This window comes from Numenius arquata, chromosome 4 (genome assembly GCF_964106895.1).
Source record: "Numenius arquata chromosome 4, bNumArq3.hap1.1, whole genome shotgun sequence".
NCBI lineage: Eukaryota > Metazoa > Chordata > Aves > Charadriiformes > Scolopacidae > Numenius > Numenius arquata.
This window is the reverse complement of record NC_133579.1, coordinates 33,380,673-33,404,540: the sequence shown is the minus strand read 5'-3', so window position 1 is coordinate 33,404,540 and position 23,868 is coordinate 33,380,673. Positions and strand designations below refer to the sequence as shown.

At 38.4% G+C, this 23,868-nt stretch overlaps 1 protein-coding gene across 1 annotated transcript in view; it reads right to left on the bottom strand.

Annotated features, from left to right (window-relative positions):
* Positions 1 to 23,868, bottom strand: part of CARMIL1 (capping protein regulator and myosin 1 linker 1) — a 194,891-nt gene that overhangs the window by 51,014 nt on the left and 120,009 nt on the right. Inside the window, 9 exon segments of the mRNA XM_074146280.1 lie at positions 3,841 to 3,972; positions 4,229 to 4,357; positions 6,779 to 6,877; positions 9,160 to 9,253; positions 13,714 to 13,782; positions 16,115 to 16,287; positions 21,912 to 21,966; positions 22,054 to 22,153; positions 23,490 to 23,571. Coding sequence (XP_074002381.1) covers positions 3,841 to 3,972; positions 4,229 to 4,357; positions 6,779 to 6,877; positions 9,160 to 9,253; positions 13,714 to 13,782; positions 16,115 to 16,287; positions 21,912 to 21,966; positions 22,054 to 22,153; positions 23,490 to 23,571 — 933 coding nt within the window.

Genomic DNA, 23,868 nt, shown 5'->3' with positions numbered 1-23,868 from the left:
CGAAAAGTGCAGGAAAGCTCTAATGTACACACATAGGGATCAGGAAGGGACACAGAAACACTACTAGTGCCCTATATCACTGAAACATCTTTCCTCTAATTGCTTTCAATTTTTGTATCCAAAAAGGTTAGGTAGGACCACAGAAAGTATTAAACAATCAGCTGGTCATCCGGAAAACTAAATTTTAAATTCATACTGTTTTATCTACATGCTGATAGATACCCTGTGTACAGTAACACAGATTTATTTATAAACACAATGCAGTATTTTCTGACAAGACTGGAAATCGTTGTTTGTTCAAATTCTCTCCACCTTACTCCATCTCCAGTCCCAGCAACCTAGGAATTCTATTTTAGTTATCTACAGAAGGCTGTTCAACCATCAATTAATTTCCTATCGAATAACTTATTTCAGAGATTGCAAGAGGTCAAGGCTCATCACCATGGGATTTGAAAACTCCCTACGTCCATTCCCAGCATGAAGTGCTACTTAGAAAAGATCAGTAAGGAGATGGTTCTCTCCGCCAGCTGGTCTCTCTGAACACTGAAGCTGTCACACTGCTGCACTCCAGTGACCATGCGGTCTTCTTGTGCTATGGTGCTTCCAAAACGGCAGGAAGAATAACGACACTGTCTTTGGTTCATGCTTTCACCAAAGGAAGGTGGGAAGAAGAGAGGGAGAGGAACAGGATGGAGCACAGTTTACTGGAATAGGCCAAGTAGTCTCCAGTAAGACTGAAAGTTGATAACCAAACAGAAAAAGGTATTTACAAATAAAAAAAAAAAAAAAGCAAAATCATAGTTTCATTGGAATGGTATACAAGGTAACCCTAACTCTGACCTAGGTGCTTCTAAATTGTACAGAAATAATCAACTGCACCCCTTGAAAACTGTACTGATTTCCTTTTTCTTCTCAATCTCACTCCACAGGTAAGTGACCTCAGGTTGAACTCCATCTCATCATCTCATCAGAGCTTTTTTCTCTTTGCACAGCCCCACTATAGCTGGCAATTTTCATATGCAGATACTGACTAAGAAACAAAACCACCACTAATGTATAATAATTTTAATGATGCAAAGCAGTATCTTTCAGTCTGTAGCTCTTAATTGACTGATTTTTAAGTGTTGATTCATGAGGACAACACACAGCATGAAGCTGCCACAGCATACAGGGAAGTCTGATCTTTACAATATTTGATTTACAGGTATGGATTGCAATTATAAAAGTGATAAAGTCTTGCCACACTGAATTACAATTGCAGTCTAAGCATGGTTTTTCAAAATGGATCATGTGAAGAAAAGCTCCGTGAAGGTGTCAGTGGGAAGTAGGAGGAAAGACTAAAGACCTTACCTAAAAGTTTCAAAATCAGTTTTTTACTCAAAATACTCAGAGAATGAGTAATTTAAAAGTTAAATAGAATTTGGATCTCTAAGTGCAAAACTGAACATAATTTCTTCAGTGGTGGATTTCAACTGCTGATTTCACATGTCTATTATCGTATCTGTGGAAGCCTTTCCCCACCCCGTACTTCCATCCCAAAACCTTTCAGTGATGGAAACTCACAGCTATCAATATTGACTGTAGAGGGGCAAACAGTTCAGTCACAAGGCCACAAGTGCCAGTCAGCAGGCATGCAGAAAGCAGAGAAGGAAATCCTGCCAACCATTAATGACTCTTAACATTCAAGAGAAAGGTACAGTGAGTAAAAGGGCTGGAGGATGACGATATCTAAAGAAAAAATGGAACAGGTGATGGAGCCAACAAACCCTTTTCACTAGGATAGAATTTAGGAGGAATAGCTCAAGCACTTCTGTCCTTACAAAACAATCTTCTCTTGCCTACGTAAGCACCATTTATCTTGCCTATGATTTTCCCTTGGGCCTTTGCCAATCAAAGAAAGCATCTCCGGGTTCTGTCTGTCCACAGTGACACCAGCAGGAGAAAAGAAATGCAAGGGCCTTGCTATAACTTCTCCTTTGGCAAACTCAACTCACTCCAAGATGCTGCTTCTTCGTATTCTAACTTATTCCTTCCTCTTGCTTCCCTTCTTTGAGGTTAAAAAAAATTAAAAACATATCTTATTTGCCTGGAGAGCATTCATAGACTTCATGCAATTTCCAAACACTTTTTTCTGGTTGCCACAGAAGCTAAAAATCATAACTCCACTTACAGCACATAGAATGTTTCTCCCCCAACAATTACAAAAAGAACTGTACTTATATGAGCTCCCTTATCTATCTTCACAAATAATAAACTGCATATGATCTTTTGAATTGACCTAAACAACTGGAAAAAACCCAATCCTAATCCATGTTCAATGTTTTTGCCTCCATGCAAAGTACATCACCATAGAACTTAAAGGAAAACCTTTTAGCTTTGAGTGTAGAATTAATAAAAATGAGTGTTACAATATACAAAGAGCATTATGACTTTATAGTTTCTTGTAAGGCACTTAAACTTTAACGCTGCACAAATCAAAAGTAAATGTAAAAGCTAGAATGGTTGAGCTAAAGTGCCTTTTGCTGTAAATGTGTAAAAGCACAAATGGAAGATCCATTAACTAAATCTTATGCCAGGAGCTATAAATAACATTCCAAATGGTGAAGAGGCTTCCCCCCACCGCTCCCCTTCTATAAGACTCTCTAAAATGCACAGGACTTATTAAGTGCATGAGCCTTGCATGAAGGGCTGACCTGACTATTTCCCTTCTAATAATGGTATAGAAGCTCCACTGGGAAGAATCTTGTGGATAAATCACATTTCTGCAGAAATTAAAAAAGTTATATAGAATCTTCACCTTAATTCATATAATGGGAAAAGGGAAGAAAATACTAAAAATTCAGCACCATTTTCTTCCTCATTAACATTTTAATTTTGAAAAAGTAACTAGTAATGTGGTATTATTACTGTTCTCCATTATGCTCCCACTGACTGAAGCATTTTCACACTAGTTCAACCTTCACTTTCAGATTCTTTTGTAAGTTTAAATAAAGCAAACACAGGCAAGGTAGCTTAATCATAAACTTAAGTTGATCTGAATTGCCTCAGAATCATATTCTTAAATTCATCAGCTTCCATACTGATTCCAACAGTTGCTGAAGTTTCCCCCTCTTTGACTTCTTCCTGGACTGGTACCTTCACACATGCTGTGCGGATGACTCTTCCTTGCGTATTATACAGTAAGTTCTAACATAATTGAACGTAGAAGTTTCTGAGCCAGAGCTGGCTGAACACACAGGTGAAAACATTTACAGATCAATGACATCTATTTCAAGAACTGAAGTTTGACAGGCAACTTGTGAAAAGATTTGCTGTAAAGCTGCCTGTAGCAATTCTGCATTCTCAATACATACAAATTATCCAAACTAAACAGTAAAGTAGATGTTCTGCACTGGATTCAAAAGTGGTTACTGGGAAAAAAATGATCTGCAATGGAGTCTACAGAAAAGCAGCTTTCACTCCAGTGGGCTACCTTAACTAGTGAGTACTTTTCTCCAGGGCATGAGACTTTTTGGGGTGCTTGAGAGACGCCTTTATTAAGGGCCTAAGGAGAAACTGCTACGTCTTCCTCTTCTGGAAGATAAAATAAGATGATAATAAACAGTATATGCTCCTTCTGCCCACTGCAAACACTAAAGCAATTTCTTTCATTCCAACCAGACAAGTATTCAGATAATAAGGCACAAAGTTGTAAGAAACTAATAATGAAAAGATAGCTTGTGTATAAATATACTGAGAAGTCAAAAAAAAAAAAATCAGAACAATTTGCATTTAGCAACAGAAGATTTCAGATTTAGTTAGTTCTGCATGTGAGAGACGGCGACACATTTATCCACAGACCTTGAGTTGCTCATCCACAACCCTTGTGACTTCTCCAGCCATGGATTCAAGTGTGTCTTGGATTGGATTGGAGAGTGAACCATTCGCTCCTGCCCACGAAGCTCCACCGAGGTGATACAGATTTGGTAAGAGCTGTAAGACAGAAAGAATATCTTTGGAAAGTAGGCTCATCACTACCTGTCTTCAAATCTGGAAAAATAGGAGGAAATCTCTCTGCTAAATCAAAGTCTTTAGAATTATTTTATCACTTTAAATACTACTTACAGCTGATCATCTGAAGAAAATACTCCTTTGTGACACACTGTTATTTTAGCTCCCCAAAAAGAGAAAAGCTGCAAGCACATAATGAACCGCTCTCCTTATTACCACTATGCTGGGAAAGGCTTACTGTTTTGGAGTTTTTAGCATCCCGCATAAGCCGTTCTGCAGATTTGACATCTTCTTGCACAGCATCCACACCACAGTTTCTTAAAGAGTTGAGATGATCTTGCACTTTAACACATATTCTGTCAATCATCTACTTGAACAAAAGAAATAGAAAAGATAAAACATCAGAATGCTGGTCAAACGCAAACCGAATTCAGTCCAGGTAGCAAATCAATAGCAGCATGATGAGATTTGTAGTGACAATACAACAATCTGGAAATGCATGATCAGAGCTTGGAGGTATATTAATGCTACGGAAGGAAAGCACTGTATTTCATAAAGACACACCTAAATATTGGAAAAATAAATAAAACTTTACCATTAAAAAAAAATAAATGTTTTAGAATATTTTCCCCACGGTTACCTCCAGGATAACTGCAAATAACCAACAAGTTACCCAGTTCAAGTGTTGTTCTGGTTTTTGGAGCAAGTTTAACGCTGAAAATGTTGTTGATATATCTAACGCTTAGCTCCGAAGGTCCCTGAACTGTTAAGAAGCTCAGGCAGTAAAGGAAAGCTCTGTCACTATCCATTCAACAAACACCAACAGAGATTTCTCCTGTCTAAGCAAAATGCAACTGCACAGGCTTCTGGGACATTCTTTCAAAATGCAAATATTCCTAGTTGCAAGGGAACTATAAAGCAGTAGTTTCCATCAGACCTTTCAGAGTGGGATAAATTGAACTTAATCTGCATCTGCAACACAATTCATTCAACATGCTGTAAATACAAGGCAGGTGGTGTATCTGTATCCTTACAAGACAAACCAATAAGAATGCCTGACATATAGTCAGTTTTGATTAAGATATACGGGGCAGGGAGATATAACAGTTAAAAGTCTTTATCAGCCCACACAGCATTCATTAGAACTGGCTATTTGACATTTTGAAGCAACATCTGAGTGTACGTGTCATCATCATATAAAGTCGAGTTCTAGCGTCTTATATCATTAGCAACAAGAACTGAAATAATTTCACAGCATGCTCCTTTTCTGCTCCACATGACTCGTCTTCTTCAAAGGGTTTTGGGTGGTTTTTGTTGTATAAGTACAAAAAGCTAATTAATTATTAGACAGTGGAAAGTCTCATTGGGATATCTGGACTGAAAAAAAAAATACACTCTGGGAATAATAATGCAACTTCACCAGACTAACTACAGAATCCTTTTTAGTTCTCTTTTAAAATTGTTTTTAAAATCCATCCTTATTTGACACGATTTAATATAGAAACGAGTAATTTTACTCTACTTTCAAAATAACAGTAAATTACATTTACTGAAACCTGATGTGTGTGTGGTTGTTGGAGAAAAGCACAACTAAAACCACCAAGCTATAAAAAGATCTAAACTTAATTCATATGGAGATTATTAACTTTGGAAAAAAAAAGGTGGCACTGAACAGATAAATTACTAAAATAAAATAAAGCAATGCTGGTTTTGCAGTTTTTAGTGTCAGTACATCTCCATGTACCATTTCCTCTGTTAAGAGGTTAGAGTATAATTTCAGGCTCTAGTAATAAAACACCGTCCCATTAAACTTGAATAACACGGGTAGGAAAAGGCCACTTTGAATTAAGTTTCACCAAAAAAAATTGCTGAGAACAGAGAGAAATTTCATTGACTCAGGTGAAGTGCAAAACAGATATCCCTCTCCTGTTTGCTCTGCTCTCCCATTTGCATGGGAGCACAAATGGTGCAAACAAACATGGAAGCAAATTTAAAACAAAGACCGTAACAAGTTTTATTCTGCTTACACCAGCTTGCTTCAGTGGTGTACTGGAGCTGAAGACAGCCCTGAAGGGTACTGGCAAGAAATGCACTAGAACAGAAAATGCTTGTAGTCCTCTCAAGGAAAAAAAAAAAAAAAAAAAACAGAACAACACGTGGCATTTAGGAAACCTAGTAGTGGTTGGCAAAACAGAAAAGCTTCCCAGCTTCAAGCAATATTTTGGGCTGTGTTAGACAGGAGGCCTTTTCAGATGACCGGACTATAAAGAGCGCAGAAGACTTCCACCTTCCTTTGCTCCCTCCCTCTAAGTAAACGGTTCTAAAGGCGTAAGGTAGATGATGAGTTATTCTCGAAGGCTATTTGCTCTGGTGGTGTCTAAGGGCATGTTTACATGGTTGCTCAGTGCCAGGAAGAGAGACTGGAACTGACTCAAGACACCAGAACTGGCACAGCCTTATGATGATGCTTGTCACACTGATGAGAGCCTGCCGAAAAGACAGGCTCCTGAGCACAAATGAACTAAACTGTTCCTGGTTCCAACAGTAGTTCACTCAGAAAGAGCTCAGGTCTTTCTCTACATAGTACTGCTATACATAAGACCTCACTCTCACAAAAGCCCTTTTTTACATCCAAAAAAATTATTAATAATTATTATTGTTTCTTGTGAAACAAAGTATCACCCACAAGGTACATCTTGCTTTAAGCTAATCTGACAGAATGAGGGAGAACCCTGTCCCCAGGCAGATTTTAGACATCGAGAAGTATCAATAAAGATCAAGTTCTCACCTGCTGAGTGGTACTAGTGACAATGCCTTGCTGCAGCCGGTACGCTTGCTCTTGTAGGTATTTTCTGGTCTCGTGATTACGAAGCAAGTAGTTTTCTATCTAAAAAACAAAGTCAGATTAGGAAACTGATTGGACTCTTCACATTGTAATTTCCTTTCTATTTTGCTGCCATATCAGAAATGGAGTCTGACAGCAAAAACTGCCCAAGTATTTGTTTGTTATCTGCAAACCCTATTCTGTGTGTCTCAATGCTTAATAATCACATTAACAAATACTCATTCACTCACGGACTAGTGAGACACTCACGGACATCATTGAACATTGTGCTTTTCCTGTGTTTTCTGAATTAGTCTTCTGGTTTGAACAATTTAGTAAGTCGTGCTGACAAAGGAGTAGAGGCAGGTTTGAGAAATATTTGAACGGACGCTATCCATAAAGTGTTGTTGTCTAGACCATGATGACACAAGACAGTTGATTAATTTCTTTAGATGCATTACACACGCTGCAAAGACACAGAGCTAAATAGCAGTATGATCTAAAGAGAATATAAAATATATTAAAAGTGCCTAACCTGTACAGGAGCCTCAGTTCAAAAGTTACTTAAGGCTAAGCAGGACATAAGAGCTCTTCAAAGACAAGTGATTCCTACCCACAGCTGCTGGTCACAGCCCACCACAACTGCCACCAGCAGTAAACATCTACCATCAGCCAGCTTAATGGCACATAGAGTAACTCCCTAACCTGGCTCTATCAAACTTAGTCGAATCAAAAATCCCTACTAGTAAACTGTTTAAGGTTCATCAAAGATGATGGATCTGGTCTGAAAGGAAGAGAGGGAAAAGGATAGGTAGAGTGGCCAGCAGGTCCTGGAGGCAGAGACTAGTAAGGACTGATGGTCACCTCAAAACCTGCATCAGCAGCAAGAAGCAGAGGAGTCTGACCATGCCTCACAGCAATGCAGGGTTTATCCAGTTTGCACACACTGTACGCAAAGCATGCCGCAAAGATACCAGAGCTTGGGAGGTTAGCTACTCTGTCCATCTGGTGCTGGACCAGGGCCAGAAGCACTCTTCACTGTACTCAGGCTGTGGTGTGCTGAGGCTTACGGACCCTCCTGAGACATCAGTCAGTCAGTTCGGGTGTCCCTGCACCAGGCATAAGAGCTTTGTCTGTGCGGGCAGGTGTTCCTATCTGCATGGAATTAGCTGCATTTGCAGCAATGCTCCCCAAGACTGTTACCTTTTTTGGAGTCTTGTCTTGTGTAAAGAAAGCCCGAACCACACATATTAAAACAAACTCAGGGCCAAACAGGTTTAGAAGCTTTGAAATGAATCAAAGAAAATGCTATTTGTACATAATGCCTAATTAACACACAGACTTTAAATCCCTATGGCCAGAAGCTTCATGACATTTTTTTCAGAGATGCATCTATCATTCTACGTATGAACTTATCTACAATTATATTAAACAAGATGTAGGAAATAAGTCCATTTCCCATGATTCAGATTTTTTAAAGCAGGATCAAGATAATTTTCATGCATCAAAGAAAAAGGCGATAACTACCAGCACTTTTCCCTGTGAGAATCACTTCACTGAAAATTTCTTTACTAATAAGGATCACAGACATTTGCTTTTTAATCAGTTATCTGTAAGAACTATTTATAAGGTTTTTACGACCTTAAGCTGGCTGAAGGGAAACTACTCATTAAAGAGATGTGAACTGTATGCTTTCTGATTGAGCAGGATGCTCATTTGGAGCTTGCAAGATTTACTATATTAAAACTCAGCTGGGAATTTCATAACTCATGCAAGTGGAACAGCTACAGATACTGTCAATACCTCTTCATCCAAAAGAACATATTGGTGCAGCTGTTTATTTAGGGCAACATAGTGTGTGAATTTTATACGTACAATATAAAACACAAGCAGTAAATGTTTTTATCCTCCCCCAAATTAAAGAGCATCCTTTGTCTTGTGCAGCGTTGGCTGCACTTTTTATGCCAAAATAAAAAACGCATACCAATAACTCTACACACATGGAAACCGGCACAAGCACATATGTAAGAAACCTGCCAGTTTCTAACTCTCGCTTTCATAGTTATGCATACAGCAATACAAGGTTTAGCTTGCACTTACTTAGTTATGGCTTTTTGGTACTACACCATTGCATTCCTTCACACTTCACTCCAACCATTCTTTGGAATAAAAAGCCCTTTGTGGTCTTGCAGCACTTGATTACCACATATATGTCCAAGTAAATCAAACAAACAATGAATCTAGCCTAGAATTCTTACTCAGCCAAGCATGAAATCACAGCCAATTAAAATTATTAATTTATTTTTAGTGGTTTTATTTCTGTATGTTGGTGGTATATGCAATACCTTTTGCAGTGCCTCTTCTGTTTTCTCAGGGTTTGTTTTGAGTGCTTGGGAAGCATCGTTCATTGGTATAGGCATGAATCTCAAAGTGTAATTCCTAAAGAAAAAGAAAAGATTTTTTAATAGTAAAAATTAACCTAATTACTGTATCTCATTGTGAAGAATAAACTAGAAGGGAGAAATAAAATGCATCTAGCTTGTCAGTGGAAGGTACTAAGAATGCGATTTTCACATTTGTAAGTGGTCTAACTGGAGGCATCCATGTTCCTTTTTGCTGCTAATTCTTCTTTGCCAGTAGATAAAGGTGGAGATTTTGAAAAGCAAAAAATGCAGGTAAGTGGCCAATGCCCAGTGGCTGTCACTTAAAGGCCTATCCGCCCTCTGTACCTTTGTGCACAAGGTTGGATTACTGTTTCCTGTATCAAAACAGAAGAGGGAGTGTCAGTGCCTCTGTCGTGGCAATCATGGCAATTCTGTCAGATTTAAGTCTAAATGGAAATATTCAGCAACAGATAGATAGCAACTAAGAGACTGAGTTTTGAAAATTTACTATTTAATAACTTCTTGTGTTTACAACAATTTGAAGACACTTGCTGAATTTTTAATAAAAGATGAAAAAACAAGTGTAGCATCTCCACATTGCTTTATGCAAACAATTGCTCCCTGGATTTTACTTATTTGTTTGCGAAATATTTCTGTAGCTTTGTCCACTGTTGTGATATGAGAATAAAGATCGGATTTTGGTCTTGAGCCAAAATTGTATTTAAACGCTGAGAACATAAATTGGCTAGCATGACACAGTTAAACCTAAAATGCTACATGCAATGGTATGTCCACACACCTTCACATTTGAATAAATGAATACAAAAAGAGCAAGAAGTTCTTAAAACCTAGAAAGGAAATTATTCTTCCTATTTTCAATTAGCCTTAATTTCCTACAAACATCTCTTTCTCCTCTTTTGGCTGTCTGCAAACATCCCACTAACCGTCTGTTCCTATTCCATCCAGAGCTACATAAATATGGTTGGAACCCTCTATTTTTGAGCACTTTAAAGTTGACAATTTCAATTGAATAAACTCCATTGACTTCAATGGACCCATTCCTCACTAAACACACTAATTCCAACAGCAGCCACCTTAACTACTGTGAACCTCCAAGGTTCTTTCACTTCCTCTCCCACCAGTTGTTTAGCCACGTGAAACACCACTCTCTGAAGGACAGTGGTCTTTTAAACTGCCAAACACACTCATTCCTCATTGATTCTACCCAACTTTTTTACCTTAAATGATAATGTAAGATTTCTGTATTTCCTCCCCAATGTAAACATGGTGATGTATAGCTGTCAGTGGCTGGCAGTTACTCGTGGAGTCAGCAAGGTCCCTGTCCTTCCACAGTGTCCAACTGCCTACTGCATCACAGCCAGAAAATTAACCTTTTTAGTTGTCTTGTCCTTCAAAAGAACTGCACAAACTATACAGAACCTGTTATGTGTCCTTACGTAATACTAAACAGCAAACAACTGGCTGTCCACCAGCATGAGGAAAATTTTTAAATGTCAAAGACACCAAGTTCAAAGACAGATAATAATTACAGAACTTGCTGATTGCCTGACTGCTACCTTGCAGGTGGGGTATTTATTTAGTGAAAATGAAACAAAGGTAGATTTCCAAGAATCTCTGCAGCTGTTTGACATTTAATATGTCCCATTCATTGAAATCTATACTTGCCAGCTCTCATGCTAGTAATTATATGCTAAATGCAATTTAGTCAAAGGCTTAGTGCAGCGTCCCTCACACACACACAGAGGAAGAAGGAGGCAATGAAAGGCAAGGAGATTTCATGGACACACAGTCACAGAGGCAGAACTTTAGAACACCACTACCCTAAGGAAGGCTCTGTAACTTTGTTTCCTTCCAGACAGACAGCATCATATTGGAATGGTACTTTACTTTCATCTAAGAATTAACCAGCTCTTAGGGGCAAAAAAAATCAAGAATTTAAAGCTTGCTTTTCAACTTTGATCACCAGAGCAATATTTATCTTCACACTTCATTTTCCTCTGTATCCTTTTAAGTCTAAAATATTCCTCCATTCTTTTTAACACTCCACTTGTCTCTTGTAACAGAGTTATGTTTCTCTACCGACTCAATAATCCAGTAATTTCATAACATATTAATACTCTCAGCAAAATACCTATATTTAAAGGATGTTAAATTTCAGACAGGTACTCATGGACTGGAAAGGGTGTCTCAAAAACCTCGTCTCTCCCTCTACATACAGCACGTGCGACAACAGTGCTACATTTCATCACGTTATTTCCCTTGTAGTAACTTCTGCTCCATTCACGAAATACACTCTCTGCTGCAGGAAGATGATTTTACTGCCTATTTTTTAAAAATGGAAATAAGATCGTCTGTTTTGCAGGCTTGGGCATGTGCACTTCATATCACTGCTATGGGAAGAATCTGTAGCCCTCTCACAAATCCCAGCATTTCCCATCAGATTTTAGAACTTGGGCTATTTCTACAGTCAGTCCATACAGAAAAAAATATTTTTTAGAAATAAATATGGGGCAATACTGCACAGTTTTACAACAGAGTGGGCTCTAGGCTTCAAAGCGCACAAGCACTTGCTTATTTTCGTATTAAAATGACATACAGAGATACAAGTCCTTGTTTAATGGCCAGGCTGAACAGGAGGCCCACGGTTCTCAAATGCTCTCCTTAACTGACACCTGTACTGGACTCTACAGAAGACCCCCTCAGCATCTCACATCAGCTGTCTGGGACACCCTTGGGGCAACTCTGCAAACAGCCATGCTTCTGGAATTCCCTTGCAGGAACAACATTTTCACACAGCTATAAACAGATGAAGAAAAGCGGAGAGGAAGGGAAAAAACAATCTTCAGATTATTTCAGCCTGTTTTGAAGTCTGTTATGATCCCTCCCAATTCTCCTCAGCCTCCTCATCATACTACAAAAGCCTTGCTTGCTTCTTTTTTGTGGTTCAGTATATGACTATTTTTCTTAAGAACAAAATCAAAACAACACACACAACACACATACCCCCAAGCATCTTCAGTATATTTCATTCCATTTTGAGCAACAATTCTTTCCTACAGAATATTGACGGCTTCATGTATTTTTAGGAAACATATGGTGGAGGATGTTCTCAATATGTCTTTGAGATGGATTGTTTGAAGGCTAATTGTTTTCAGCCAGTATTGACAGTCCCTCTCCTGCAAGTTTAAACCTTTGTTGCTTGTGGCCTATTTTGTGATATTATCAATGGTTTTAACAATTTTAACAAAATGTTAGAGGAGACATAAAATGACTTCAGCTTCCAAGTTAAATAAATGAGATGTCACCTCAGCTAAGTGCAATGTCACACAATTATCTGTAGCATTTCTTCTTTTTCTGCTTAGATGATTTGCTTTTGCCTTAGGATTTTCCCCTCCTTTCGATTTACTTATCCAAGCACTTCAGAACAGAAAAGTAAAGTTGATGCTAACCAGAAAATAAGCATATTTTCTTTTCTACCAGACTTTCTCATAAATGTACATGCTATTGCTCTCTAAAAGAGAAATGTCTGCAAGTTGACAAATAACCTTTGCAAATTATTATTCACTGCTATCAGTGAAATCACTTCAAGATGATTTGCTTAATTATACATCATTTATATAATTTCCCCCATTAGTGCAACTGAATTCATTTTGAATTCAAGTATATAAGCTACAACACGTTCATAAAACAAGTAACTTTATAAGCTCTAGCCTCATGATCCTTCCAAGGCTTAAGATGCTCCCCTAAGTAGTGATACAGTTTTGCAAGACATTTTGTCTAGAAACTAGCAATTGTATGTTACCTTCACCTTCTAAAGAGAGCTTTTGTTCCTGTCTGAGGCATTTAATGACACGAAACAACTGCAACTGCTTCTTAATTTAAATCTGGAATTTTTCCCTCTTTAGAAAAGTAATAATAACATATAAAGAAATGTGATGGAGATGGAGAGACATGAAAGTCATTTAGCATTTATCACAGGCAACGGCTGCAACTGTGAGTAAGCTCAGGGAAGCAAAATGACCCTGACCGCAGCTATTACAATGAACTGCGGTTCCTGAGATTATCACTATTAGTTTCAACTTGCTGGGGGAAAGAAAAAAAAGTCAGACTACAAAGGCATGCTTCAGTAATTTTCTGTTATTATATACAGCTTCATTCACTGAGTAGAATAGAATTTCTGCGTGCTATCAGCACAAGAGAATGAAGAAAAGGGAAAATATTCTGAAATTCAGAATTCTAATGCTAACAGTGGAACTCAATGGCCTTAATGCTTATAGCAGAGTAAGGATGAAAGAGCCATGGAGCCTTTTCCCATCCTTTTGAAGGATGTGAACTCATAAATTTTCCTTTAGATTAAAAACCCTGATGCTTAAAATTGAGACCACTCAGCATCTTCAGATCATATTGACTGCAGTGAGAACTGCAGCTGCTCAGATCATTCAGGATCTAAGCCTTTGGCCTATTCATCAGTCCTTCAGTTGCTTGAGAACTTACTTTTCCAGTGCCACAGCTATGTCCTGGAAGCCCTGCGCAGTGATGTTATTCTTGTCCCATATTACAGTTCTAAGAGGTGGGAGGGAGAGGAAAGAAAAAAAAAATTAAACAAGAACCATCAAATAAATCTATATCGAAACTTTGCATATTGAAATAACACAGCGCTGCATGTTCAAAATTGTATAGTGGAAGGCAACATTTTAAAAACTTGTCTTTAGTTATATGCTAAAACCTTGAAATGACAGAAGTTAGTGACAAAGATTTTATAAAATTCAGTTTCCCTTTCTTTAAGGCAGACTCTGTTCTATATATTCCATCATTAACATAAAAACATAACTTTTCTAGAATACAGTTTACAGAAAGATTTGGAGATAAAATTCCAGCTTTTTCCAGGAACAGCATCAAAAATAAAGTTCAAATGTCTGCTTTGCAAGCTCATACTGAAAAACAAGAAAATTGCAGTATGTGATCAATCTCTGTTCTACACAGGCTATATGGCTGCAGTGACAGAAAAAGGTATAAAAAAAATTCATGCTGATTGGTGGTCAAAATTTGCAGGCTATTGTATATTCAATCCTGTACTAGCTAATCACACAGTTCCTATGATTCCACATGCAACATAACTAGCTGCCAGTATAAGCCATTAGGTTAGGTGCATAAATTGCAGCTCTTTTGAAGACACAATAGTGATAAGAGTGATCAAGCCTCCCCTCTCCTCCCTCAATTTAGACCACTCAAGCAGACTGCCTGGCAATTTGCAAACACGTGTTCAAAGACCTCATTAGTAGTCAGAAGAGACAGTCAAGCAGATAAATGTTGCTTGTGCAACAGCACTAGTTGTAGCTGTTCTTAAAAAAAAAGACAAAAAATCAAACAAAGATTTCTGCTGTTAAAGAAAAAGAAAATCAATGGAAGGGTTTCACGGTTTCACAGGTTTTGATGCCATTCCACTGTTCCAGAATTATCCCTTTGTTTTTTAGATGGAAAGACAGAGGTAAGGAAGAGAGATTCTCCACCCACTCTGCAAAGATTCCCAGACATGCTTAAGGTCAAACCTTGGATATTTTTGTCACTGGAAAGCGTGTTTATATTTCTACCCGGATGTGATTTTATAACGTTTGAAGCAGAGCCAGTTACCATTGCATTATTCAGTTTGTAATCACACCACAGACTGTGGTGACATTGTCAACTGTGACATTCAGTGTACTGTGGAACATTTCAGTCTGCCATCCTGAAAGTCGGCAATGCTTTATTTCTTCAGGTACTGTGGTCATTTCAGGTTAATACATTCAATAAACCAAAGCCACCTCTCCAGTGTTTTCTTGACATTTTCAATATTCAGTTTGGGCATAGCAACGCAAAGGCCAGGATCCCTGTTTCTGAGCAAAATAGCCAGAACTGTTCTGGGGAATTTCTTATTCCCCAGGGAACAAATGCTTGGAGATCAAGCACAAAGTGGCCTCTTCACACAGACAGTACACTGAGGAAGGTTCATCTGGACAGTCTGACAAGAGGAGTGTGGATTAGCTTTCCTGATGATGGTGACATATTTAGAGGTCCCCACCCAGATTCATGCTGATTGAAAGTTTTACTGTTTGCTAATCACATGCTGGATAGAAAAAAAGTGATACTCTCAAGCCAACAGTGCCAGACATGTGCTAAAAAGCAGTAAAGTTGTTGGGCAAATGAAGTTGCAGAGAAGAGATGCCAAGGTCCATCAGCACTGTAGGCAGGGGAGGGGGGAAGGAGGGATGCTCCACGCTGCTACCCATTCTGAATTCCGCATGCTCTTAGTTCTCCTACAAACTGATACTCCAGAAGACAAAGAAAAATTTACTTTAGTTTCCAAGCCAAGTACCAGAATTTTCTCTGCTGGGAAGGCCTCCAGTAGAAAAGAGAGAGCAGAACAGAAGAGAGCAGCTAAGCACTGGAATGGGGTTCCCAGAGACACTGTGAAATCCCTGTTCTTGGAGATCTTCAAAACTTGCCTGGATAAGGGCCTGAGCAACCTTGGATAGCTTTAAAGTTGGCCCTGCTTTGAGAAGGACATTGGATTAGATGATATCCAGAGCTCTATAGCAAGGTGGGTTTGGCTTTTTTTCCTATGATTCTAGGAAATTTAGAGCTTTCTTATTCCAACAAGAGGCCTTTCTGTTTAAATTTAGAAAATGTAATTTTCTCCAGTTTCTGTTATGGAAATGTTTTTGCAGAGACAATTTGCTTCTCTTGTTTGTTTTGTGGTTGTTTGTGTTCTTTTTTAAAAAAGGAGAATCCTTCCAAATGGAGACACACTATAAAGCTGTACCTAGAAGGGCTCTGAAGAGAAACAGCTTGAGAATGAGCAAACAGCTTCAGTATTATTAAGCCATTCTATCTTTTACTGCAAATACGTTTCCCTTACCTGAGCTTGGTGTTTATCTGTAGGGCTTTTGCCAGCATCTTTGCTCCCATATCTCCCATGGCATTTCCACTAATATCCACTTTTGTTAGAGAAGTATTGCTGCCCAAGGCATTAATAATGATGGTGACCTCAGTCTTCAGCTTGGAATCTGCGAGGGACAATGACTGCAGAGGCTGTGGAGCACAGAAAAGGCACTGATAACAGCAACTGGTAATGCACTCATTCTTCAAACATCAACTAAACTAAAAGAAGTTAAAAAGTTCCCCAAACTCTTGGAGACAGCAGTAAGCATCAAAGAGTTATTTCTGTGTTTGCTGCAGATCACACAATAAATTGCGAGTCAACAACCTACAGCACAGGTGTCACATATGTACGCACACACAGATAAAAGTTGCAACATCCTGAAAAAACCCCATTTTTAAGTTACAGTGCCTCCAGTTTCCTGTGTTCTATTAAGTACAGAATACAGCGGGAACCTGAAAAGAGGCAAAACAGCAGCAACCAGCTTCGCAAGACAACCTCTAGCGTTCACTGAGTTTTGCTGAACCAGCATGCTTCCCTGTCAGTGAAAAATAAAAACATCTAGCACTCCCCTCCTCTCCCTCAGGCTTCGAGCTTTATCCAAGGGCAAATTAGGATCTGAGACATTGTTACAACAAAACCAATTCCTTTAAACTGTTTTGTTATTGTTACTTCAAAGTTAGGAGTGATTCTGTCTATCTGTTCCTTCAACTAAGATCATTGACACTTGGGAGGAAAGAGACAGAAAACTGTAGCAGGTCTGAAATTAAAAACTGTAAGAAGAGTATCTGTCAAAATGAGTAAGATAATGGGTATTATTCACAGTGGTGGTCTGACACCTGTGACTGCAGTATCTTTACGTAACTTGTTTTTTTATATATACTATGTTAAAGCTGAAACTACTTTATTGGGCTCCTGCAAGTCATGCTTAAGAAAACTTCCTTTAAAAATACTTGCCTGCCTTTAAAAATGCATGCCTCCATTCTCAGTGTCCCAAAACTTCACGGCAAGAGCAAGAACTACAATCTATCCATCACCATGCCTTGCAGAGGTATTACAGCTGCTAAAATTGTAATTTGCCTTTCCTGATACGAGTACTCCACAAAACATTTTCCTTGCTTAAGCGTGAGTTCACACACAGTGTTATTATACACTCACTTAGACATGCATTGGAGGATGAATTTTAGGAGCCTAAAATCTCCAAATTGCCATTATGGGAAAATCAACATCTCATAAGGATGAACTGTGGCATCTACAATAGATGTCTAAAGCTTAGATTAATATAAATAAACCAAGTGAACTGTGCACACCTTCCCGGGTCCAAGATGCTTGCATGGTACCTGCTACACATTGGGACCCTAGCCTCCAGGCACCACTGGATTACAGTGATAAGCAAAAGGCTCACAACAATAAAAAATGCACTTACAAATGAGGAAATGCATAAAAATTTGGAGGCGCAGCAGGTTTATAATTAAAAAGTCTAACAGTAACATAAGCAACATGCTGGTTTTATTTTAAATGGAAGTTATTAAATTACTATGTTAATGCCCTAAATCTGTCTGTGTTTCCCCATTTTATTACATTATGTACCCTAAAGACTATTAGCATTGCATTAGAATGGCATTTAGAGCTCTTGGCACAATTCTGAGATGATTTCCTGCGACAGATTCACAGAAGAGCAGCATCGCATAGCACTCGGACAGAAATTGTCAATAAGCTTGTGAAAGTGAAATTTCTTCTGTTTCTCATGTGTCACTTCAGAAAGGGTCATTCAAGTAACTTAGCTGGAAGTGCTCCCTCCCGCATACCAATTTTTCCTAAACCTCAAATATCCTCCCAGGAAAGAATTTCTTACCTTTTGCATTCCGATACTCTGTCAAAACAGCGTATGATTGAAAATGCTTCTGCACTGTGTTCTGCAAGGACTGGCACCTATACATCATTACTACCACATAAAAACCATGCATATAGCGCAGTAAAAGACTTGCTGTATTAGCAATGTCTTTGAAGTAGATGAACTGCTAGTTTTCTTGCACAGCTACCCTTATCATTTACTCAATAAGCAAGAAGAAAAAACCTCTGGACTCACTTGGTGCCCTGACTGCAAACTACAATCAGAATGTAACTCTGTAGGATTAAACATACAGGTTGCTAAGTATTCGTGAAATTATCCAACCATTATATCAACAAACCCAACCAAACACCAACAAACAAAAAATCCTACCAAACCATATCCCCCACAAACAGGGGCAATTCTCTACATAGCATACGAACATTTACTGCTTTTAACAACTTAATGGTTTTAGCTGGATATTGAGAAAACAGAAGCCTGGCAAGCACTTCAGTGTCCCTGCTGCAGAAAACAGATACTTTGCCAATACAGTGAAGATCTCTTAACACAATTTTATTGAGGAAAATGAATTCTTTAAGTAAACAACAGAATTAGAAACTGTATGATTGTATTCATTGATTTTGTCATACTCCTGTTGGAAAACATTTAAGAATTAAATCAAGCTAAATTTGTTCTCCTATGAAGAAAAATGCTGTAAAAACCCTTAAAAGGACAATTCTGCAACAAACACTGAACTAAGAACTAGAGATATCCAGTGCTGTGGTAATTCTCTGCACCTATGCAGGTCTTACTACCACTCTGAGTAATGGTATGCTACTCCTGCAGTGTAACATCTATTTTTGCAAGAGGAAAAGAAATGGCAGAGTAAGCATATAGCTTCAGACCCTTTCTGCAATAGTAGTAATAATAATATATTATTATAGCCTGCACAGTACAGCATCTACTTAAAATAAGAGAAAAAAAAATAAACCAAGACAAAATCAAAAAACAAATCTAAATACTACATTCTTGTTTATATTAAACACCTGGGAAATTCTGCTGTTTAGGTTACTCCTACAGCTTTTAAATTGTGTATAATTACATTTGCATCTGGCTGTATTTTTACAGTCATAAACCCAAGCTATTGATTGTTTAAATCCTTTTACTCATGACTCATATTAACAAAGCAACAGATCTATTTAAAGTGTGTATAAATACATGAGGAAGCATTTGGCAGATGACTATTTTAGATTAAAGCCTCTTGCTTCAGCTTTCCATGCAGATAATGCACGGTCCCCAAACTGTACCAGCCTGCAGGCAATACTGATCAAGCAGTATGCTCTGGGCAACATCATACCCTGGTCTCTCCAGTTCCACCCTTACTTTTTAATGTTGTGGCAGTAAATGCATGGTAACGGCAGAATAAGGACTACCCCATTTAGGATTCAAAACCAAACCAAAATAATTAGAACCTTAAAATAATTCTCTAAGCATTGTACTATCCCAAGATAGGGTGAGGACCATCCAGCTATTTGCAACACATGCTTTTCCCATAGTGCTACAGAGCCTACACCCTCAACTCTTTAGCTGCTAGGAGATGCTTCAGATTGATTTTAGCACCTGATGAAATAAACAAGATTCCTTCACTGAAGAGAATTAACAAGAGAAAAGAACATGGGAAGAGAAGAGACAGGTTAACACCAACAGGATCACATACTGTATCCCAGAAGTTAATGTATGACATGAAGCAGAGACAGTTATTTTAAGTACCTAAATAAATTAACTTTTTGGTGGACTATTTCATTGTAACACTGTTTGAAAACAGGATGAGGCTACAGAGTGTGTTCTGTAGGTCAGCTCAGGAAAGACAGGGTGAGTGAGAACTACAGGAGCACATCTGACCGCTGGACTGTGGCAAAGGCATAAAGTGGAATGATGGCTGACATTGCCTAGGGGCTGAAAAGAAAATGAGCACAAAAAGTTGAAGCTGATGACACATGGGAGGGAGATCTGTGAGAATGATACATCCAAAATTTAGCAGCTACATTTTCCCCATCTGGAAGCTTCAAAAACAGAAGCCAGGGAAGATAAACAGAAGGTTGTAATACTTAATAGAGACAATAAGGTGAAAGTTGGAATTTTTATCCGTGCGAACAGATAATATGAACAGGATAGTCATATAAATAGAAAAAAAACCTCAGAGACATGTTTGAGAAGATGGTTTGGATACTGAAAGGATGCACAGAGTGTGTTGAAGAGGTATTCTACAATAAAGCCTGAGCAGGAAGAAATATTCACCTGCAACAGAGCGAAGGGATGAAGGAAACTGGGAAAAAACGTACTAAATTACATTTGCTTGTGATTAATCTGATTTGACATAACAGCATTCAGGACAGCTGTGAAAGATTAAGCATAAGATACAGGGCAGGACAGAGACAAATGTCCAAACAGAAGAAGCAGCGCTATCTGATGAAATGATAGCACCCCTCAGTATGGTATCAACAAGAAAAGGAGAGAAGGGGAAGACAGCCCTGCACCGTTCCCTTTAGAGACAGAGTAGGAGGAGGTGGTCGCACACTGGAAAAAGAAAAGGCTAGTTTGGGAGAAGTAGTAATACAGAGCTCTACCAATACACTTCTTAGCACGATGCTCCATCTGACTTATGCAAACAAGGACGTAGTGCTTTCATTACAGGTGCTAACTCAATTAGAATCAGCTCTGATACCCAAAAGCAACACTTCACTGTGTCACAATGACATCCGATATTTTAAAGAATAAGGTGAGGATGTGGGCAAAGAATCAAGAAAAAAACCAGTACCACTAACCCCAATTAAGAGGATATAGAGAGGAGAGAGGACTAGTTTAACAAATCACTTCAAATACAACTAAGCAGTAAGAAAAGACGAACACAGAATATGTGTGTAATGACCTTGTACGGAAGGAGACATCTGAAACCCTGGTAAAAACTGCTCCACTGAATTGCATAGTGATGGGACAGACACAGATGGGAGGAGAAAATAAGAAAGCAGTCGGTGTGGAGACCATGAACTCGGAGGTGAGACAACAAAGACAACAAGAATAGCAGGTGTTTAGACAACTGAAGTCTACAGTCAGCTATTTCTGGAGAATAAGGAAAGCCGAGCTTGCTTGTTACTTGTACGGGGAATAAGGAGAAAGGACGGACTAAGAATAGATGAATAATGATTGACAAGCATGAGAGTAACAGAGCATCTTGAGATTCCCTTATAGACAAAATGAGGATGGCAAGAACACAACCACAGAAGGTCTACCAGAATCAGGAGAGAGGGTGGAAACGAAGGAACTGGGCAAAGATTCCAGCAAGGGACTCTGAAAGGGTTTTATGAAATTGTTCCTGTGATTAATGTATTAGGAGAAGTAAAGAACAGCACAGTGAACAGTTTATTGGTGTCTTTTGAAGGAGAAAGGAGTTCTGAGAGATCACTGCAGTGACTTTGCATTTTGTTGAGCAAAAAAAATGCTAATACCCAAAACCAGCTATACCAGGAAATAGCACATTCTATTAATTAAAAAAATGAAAAATAAAAAAATCTGTTATTGAAAGAGTATCACCACCCAGAGAACACTACCATTGTGATCTCCTGTCAGGACACAGAAGTTTTGAAAACTTGTGCCATGAGGGCTGTATAGTTTAGGCCTACAGCAACTAGGTTAAGCACATCCAACTATTTAAAATCAGTATTTTTCAACAAGCACAGATCCTAAGACTACCTTAAGAAACATTTACCTACATGTTACACATAATCCAAATTACTATTTGAAAAAATAAAACCCAAAAATTTGGATGTAACTGTGCAGGATCATGATTGAATCTTATGCAGCAAATTAACACAGTGAAGAAAATTATCAGAAATAGGCTGTGAGGGTACAAATACACATGATGATAGTAGGCAGAAAGATACTCACTGAATCCTCGTCTTGAATCATCTGAACTAAATTATCAAGTACTGGAGTGAGATTTCTGAGGGAAGAAAAGTTAGGAAGACGATGAAATCAGCAGCTTCTCCTCAACCATTCTCTTGTTATTTAAAAGAAAGAAAAGCCTTACTTGGATTTCATGTTGTTAAAGTTTTTGCCTAACGCCAAGTGTCTTATCGATCGGTTTTTACTAAGCCAGACTACAAGGGTTGAAAGGTCAGATTCTAGGCCTGCAAGGAATCAGATTAGATTAAGAATTAAAACACATTTTCACAAAAGACCCAGACAGGGTTCAATTATTAATGCCGTATCTATTCAAGTAACTATATCAGTGTACTACTTTCCAAGACCTCCAGAAAAGTTTCTATTCTTCTATTTTTAAATCTTTTTCTGTTTGTTTGGGTTTTTTTCCTCTGTTTTTCTATGAGAATAAATCCTTTTGCTAAAATGAGCCCTTTAAATCTTCATCCTAATCAGCCATTGAAGGCACCTCTCAGAAACACAGAAGAGAAATGGAGTCCCTTATCTGGAGTCCAGCCCCCCAAGGGTAGTTCCTCGCATTGTCAGGCAAAGTTTAAACTTCCTTTGAGAATTTTGAGACCATAGTAATTGCTATTTAGTCTTAGTAGAGCTGTGTACCAACAATGGCTCAAAGCCTTCGGGTGCAAAAAGGCTAACATAACAGGCTATGAATAAAGGGACCTGAGAAACAAGCCAAATTTTATTCTATCCCTGAGTAAGAAAAATAACTTGTTGTAATATCATATTCCCAAACTGGTGCTGGTTCAGAGTCCACTAGTTAGATTACAATGACTTAGGATCCAGATCTGCAGGATAATTTAGATGTCAAGTATCTATCTTTATTTATAACAATCAATCTGTTTACATAATTGGGCTGAGCCAGGAGCTTCCAAAGCTTTCCACTTGCCAATCCATCCCACCTTTCTTGGGCATTCAATTCTACTGGGAATCTCCTTCTGAAATATTTCTGCATTTGGCTGTCAGAGGGGCAAACAGAGCAGGTGAATCCTTCCATTCCATACATCTACAATTTGAGTTTGCAAGATGAGAAGCCAGCTGGTGTTCCCAGCTAGGATGCACACGGCCTCCAAAGCAGGAATAGTCAAAGACTTTTCCATAGACTCAAACAGGCCTTCTCTGACCTGAAGCTGGTTGACCATTTGCTCCAAATTTCCCTCTCTTGCTTCTTCAGTATTATGACCTCAGCTTTGTTCTGTATCTAGTCTTTTCCCTTTCTTATTTCATCCCCTTGTACTTTAACCCACTTTCCTCTAGATCTAATATGATGCTTGCCACCATCAATTTATTCTGCTCTGCTACATTTATCTCAAACAACACAAACTTCTGAGGGTACAGTTACTCTACAAACATTTCTTATATACTTTATAGCAATAAGAGTTCTTGGTCTGAGACATTTCCATAACCAATATAGCAAATAATCATAAAGCCAGAGTGACCATCTTTGATTACACTGTGAGCTGAAAGAAAAAGTGTTTTTCAGATTCTGGACTTGCATGACCCTCCATTCCTGTTCTGTGTACTTACCATTGTCTGAAATATCTAGGCTGGTGATATTGTGTATTTCTGCTATGCATCCTTCCAAGACTTGTGCACCTCCCGATCTTAACTAGAGACAAAACATCATCCATTTTTGCAAACTAGTTATGGTTTCAAGATCACACAGAAAACAGCAGTAGGAGCTTTTTGAATATAGAAGGCACTACCAGCAGCAAAACCAACAGCAACAGAACAAGTTACAGACATCAACGTGACAGCCTACACACACATTCTTACTATTCTCATCTTCCTTTCTCAATATTTGCATATAAATGAGAAAAGGGACTCTTTCCTTCCTCTTAAAACTACTGCTCAGGAGCCAAATCAGGGAAAGATTTAAATGGTGCAAACACAATGAATCCTTCAG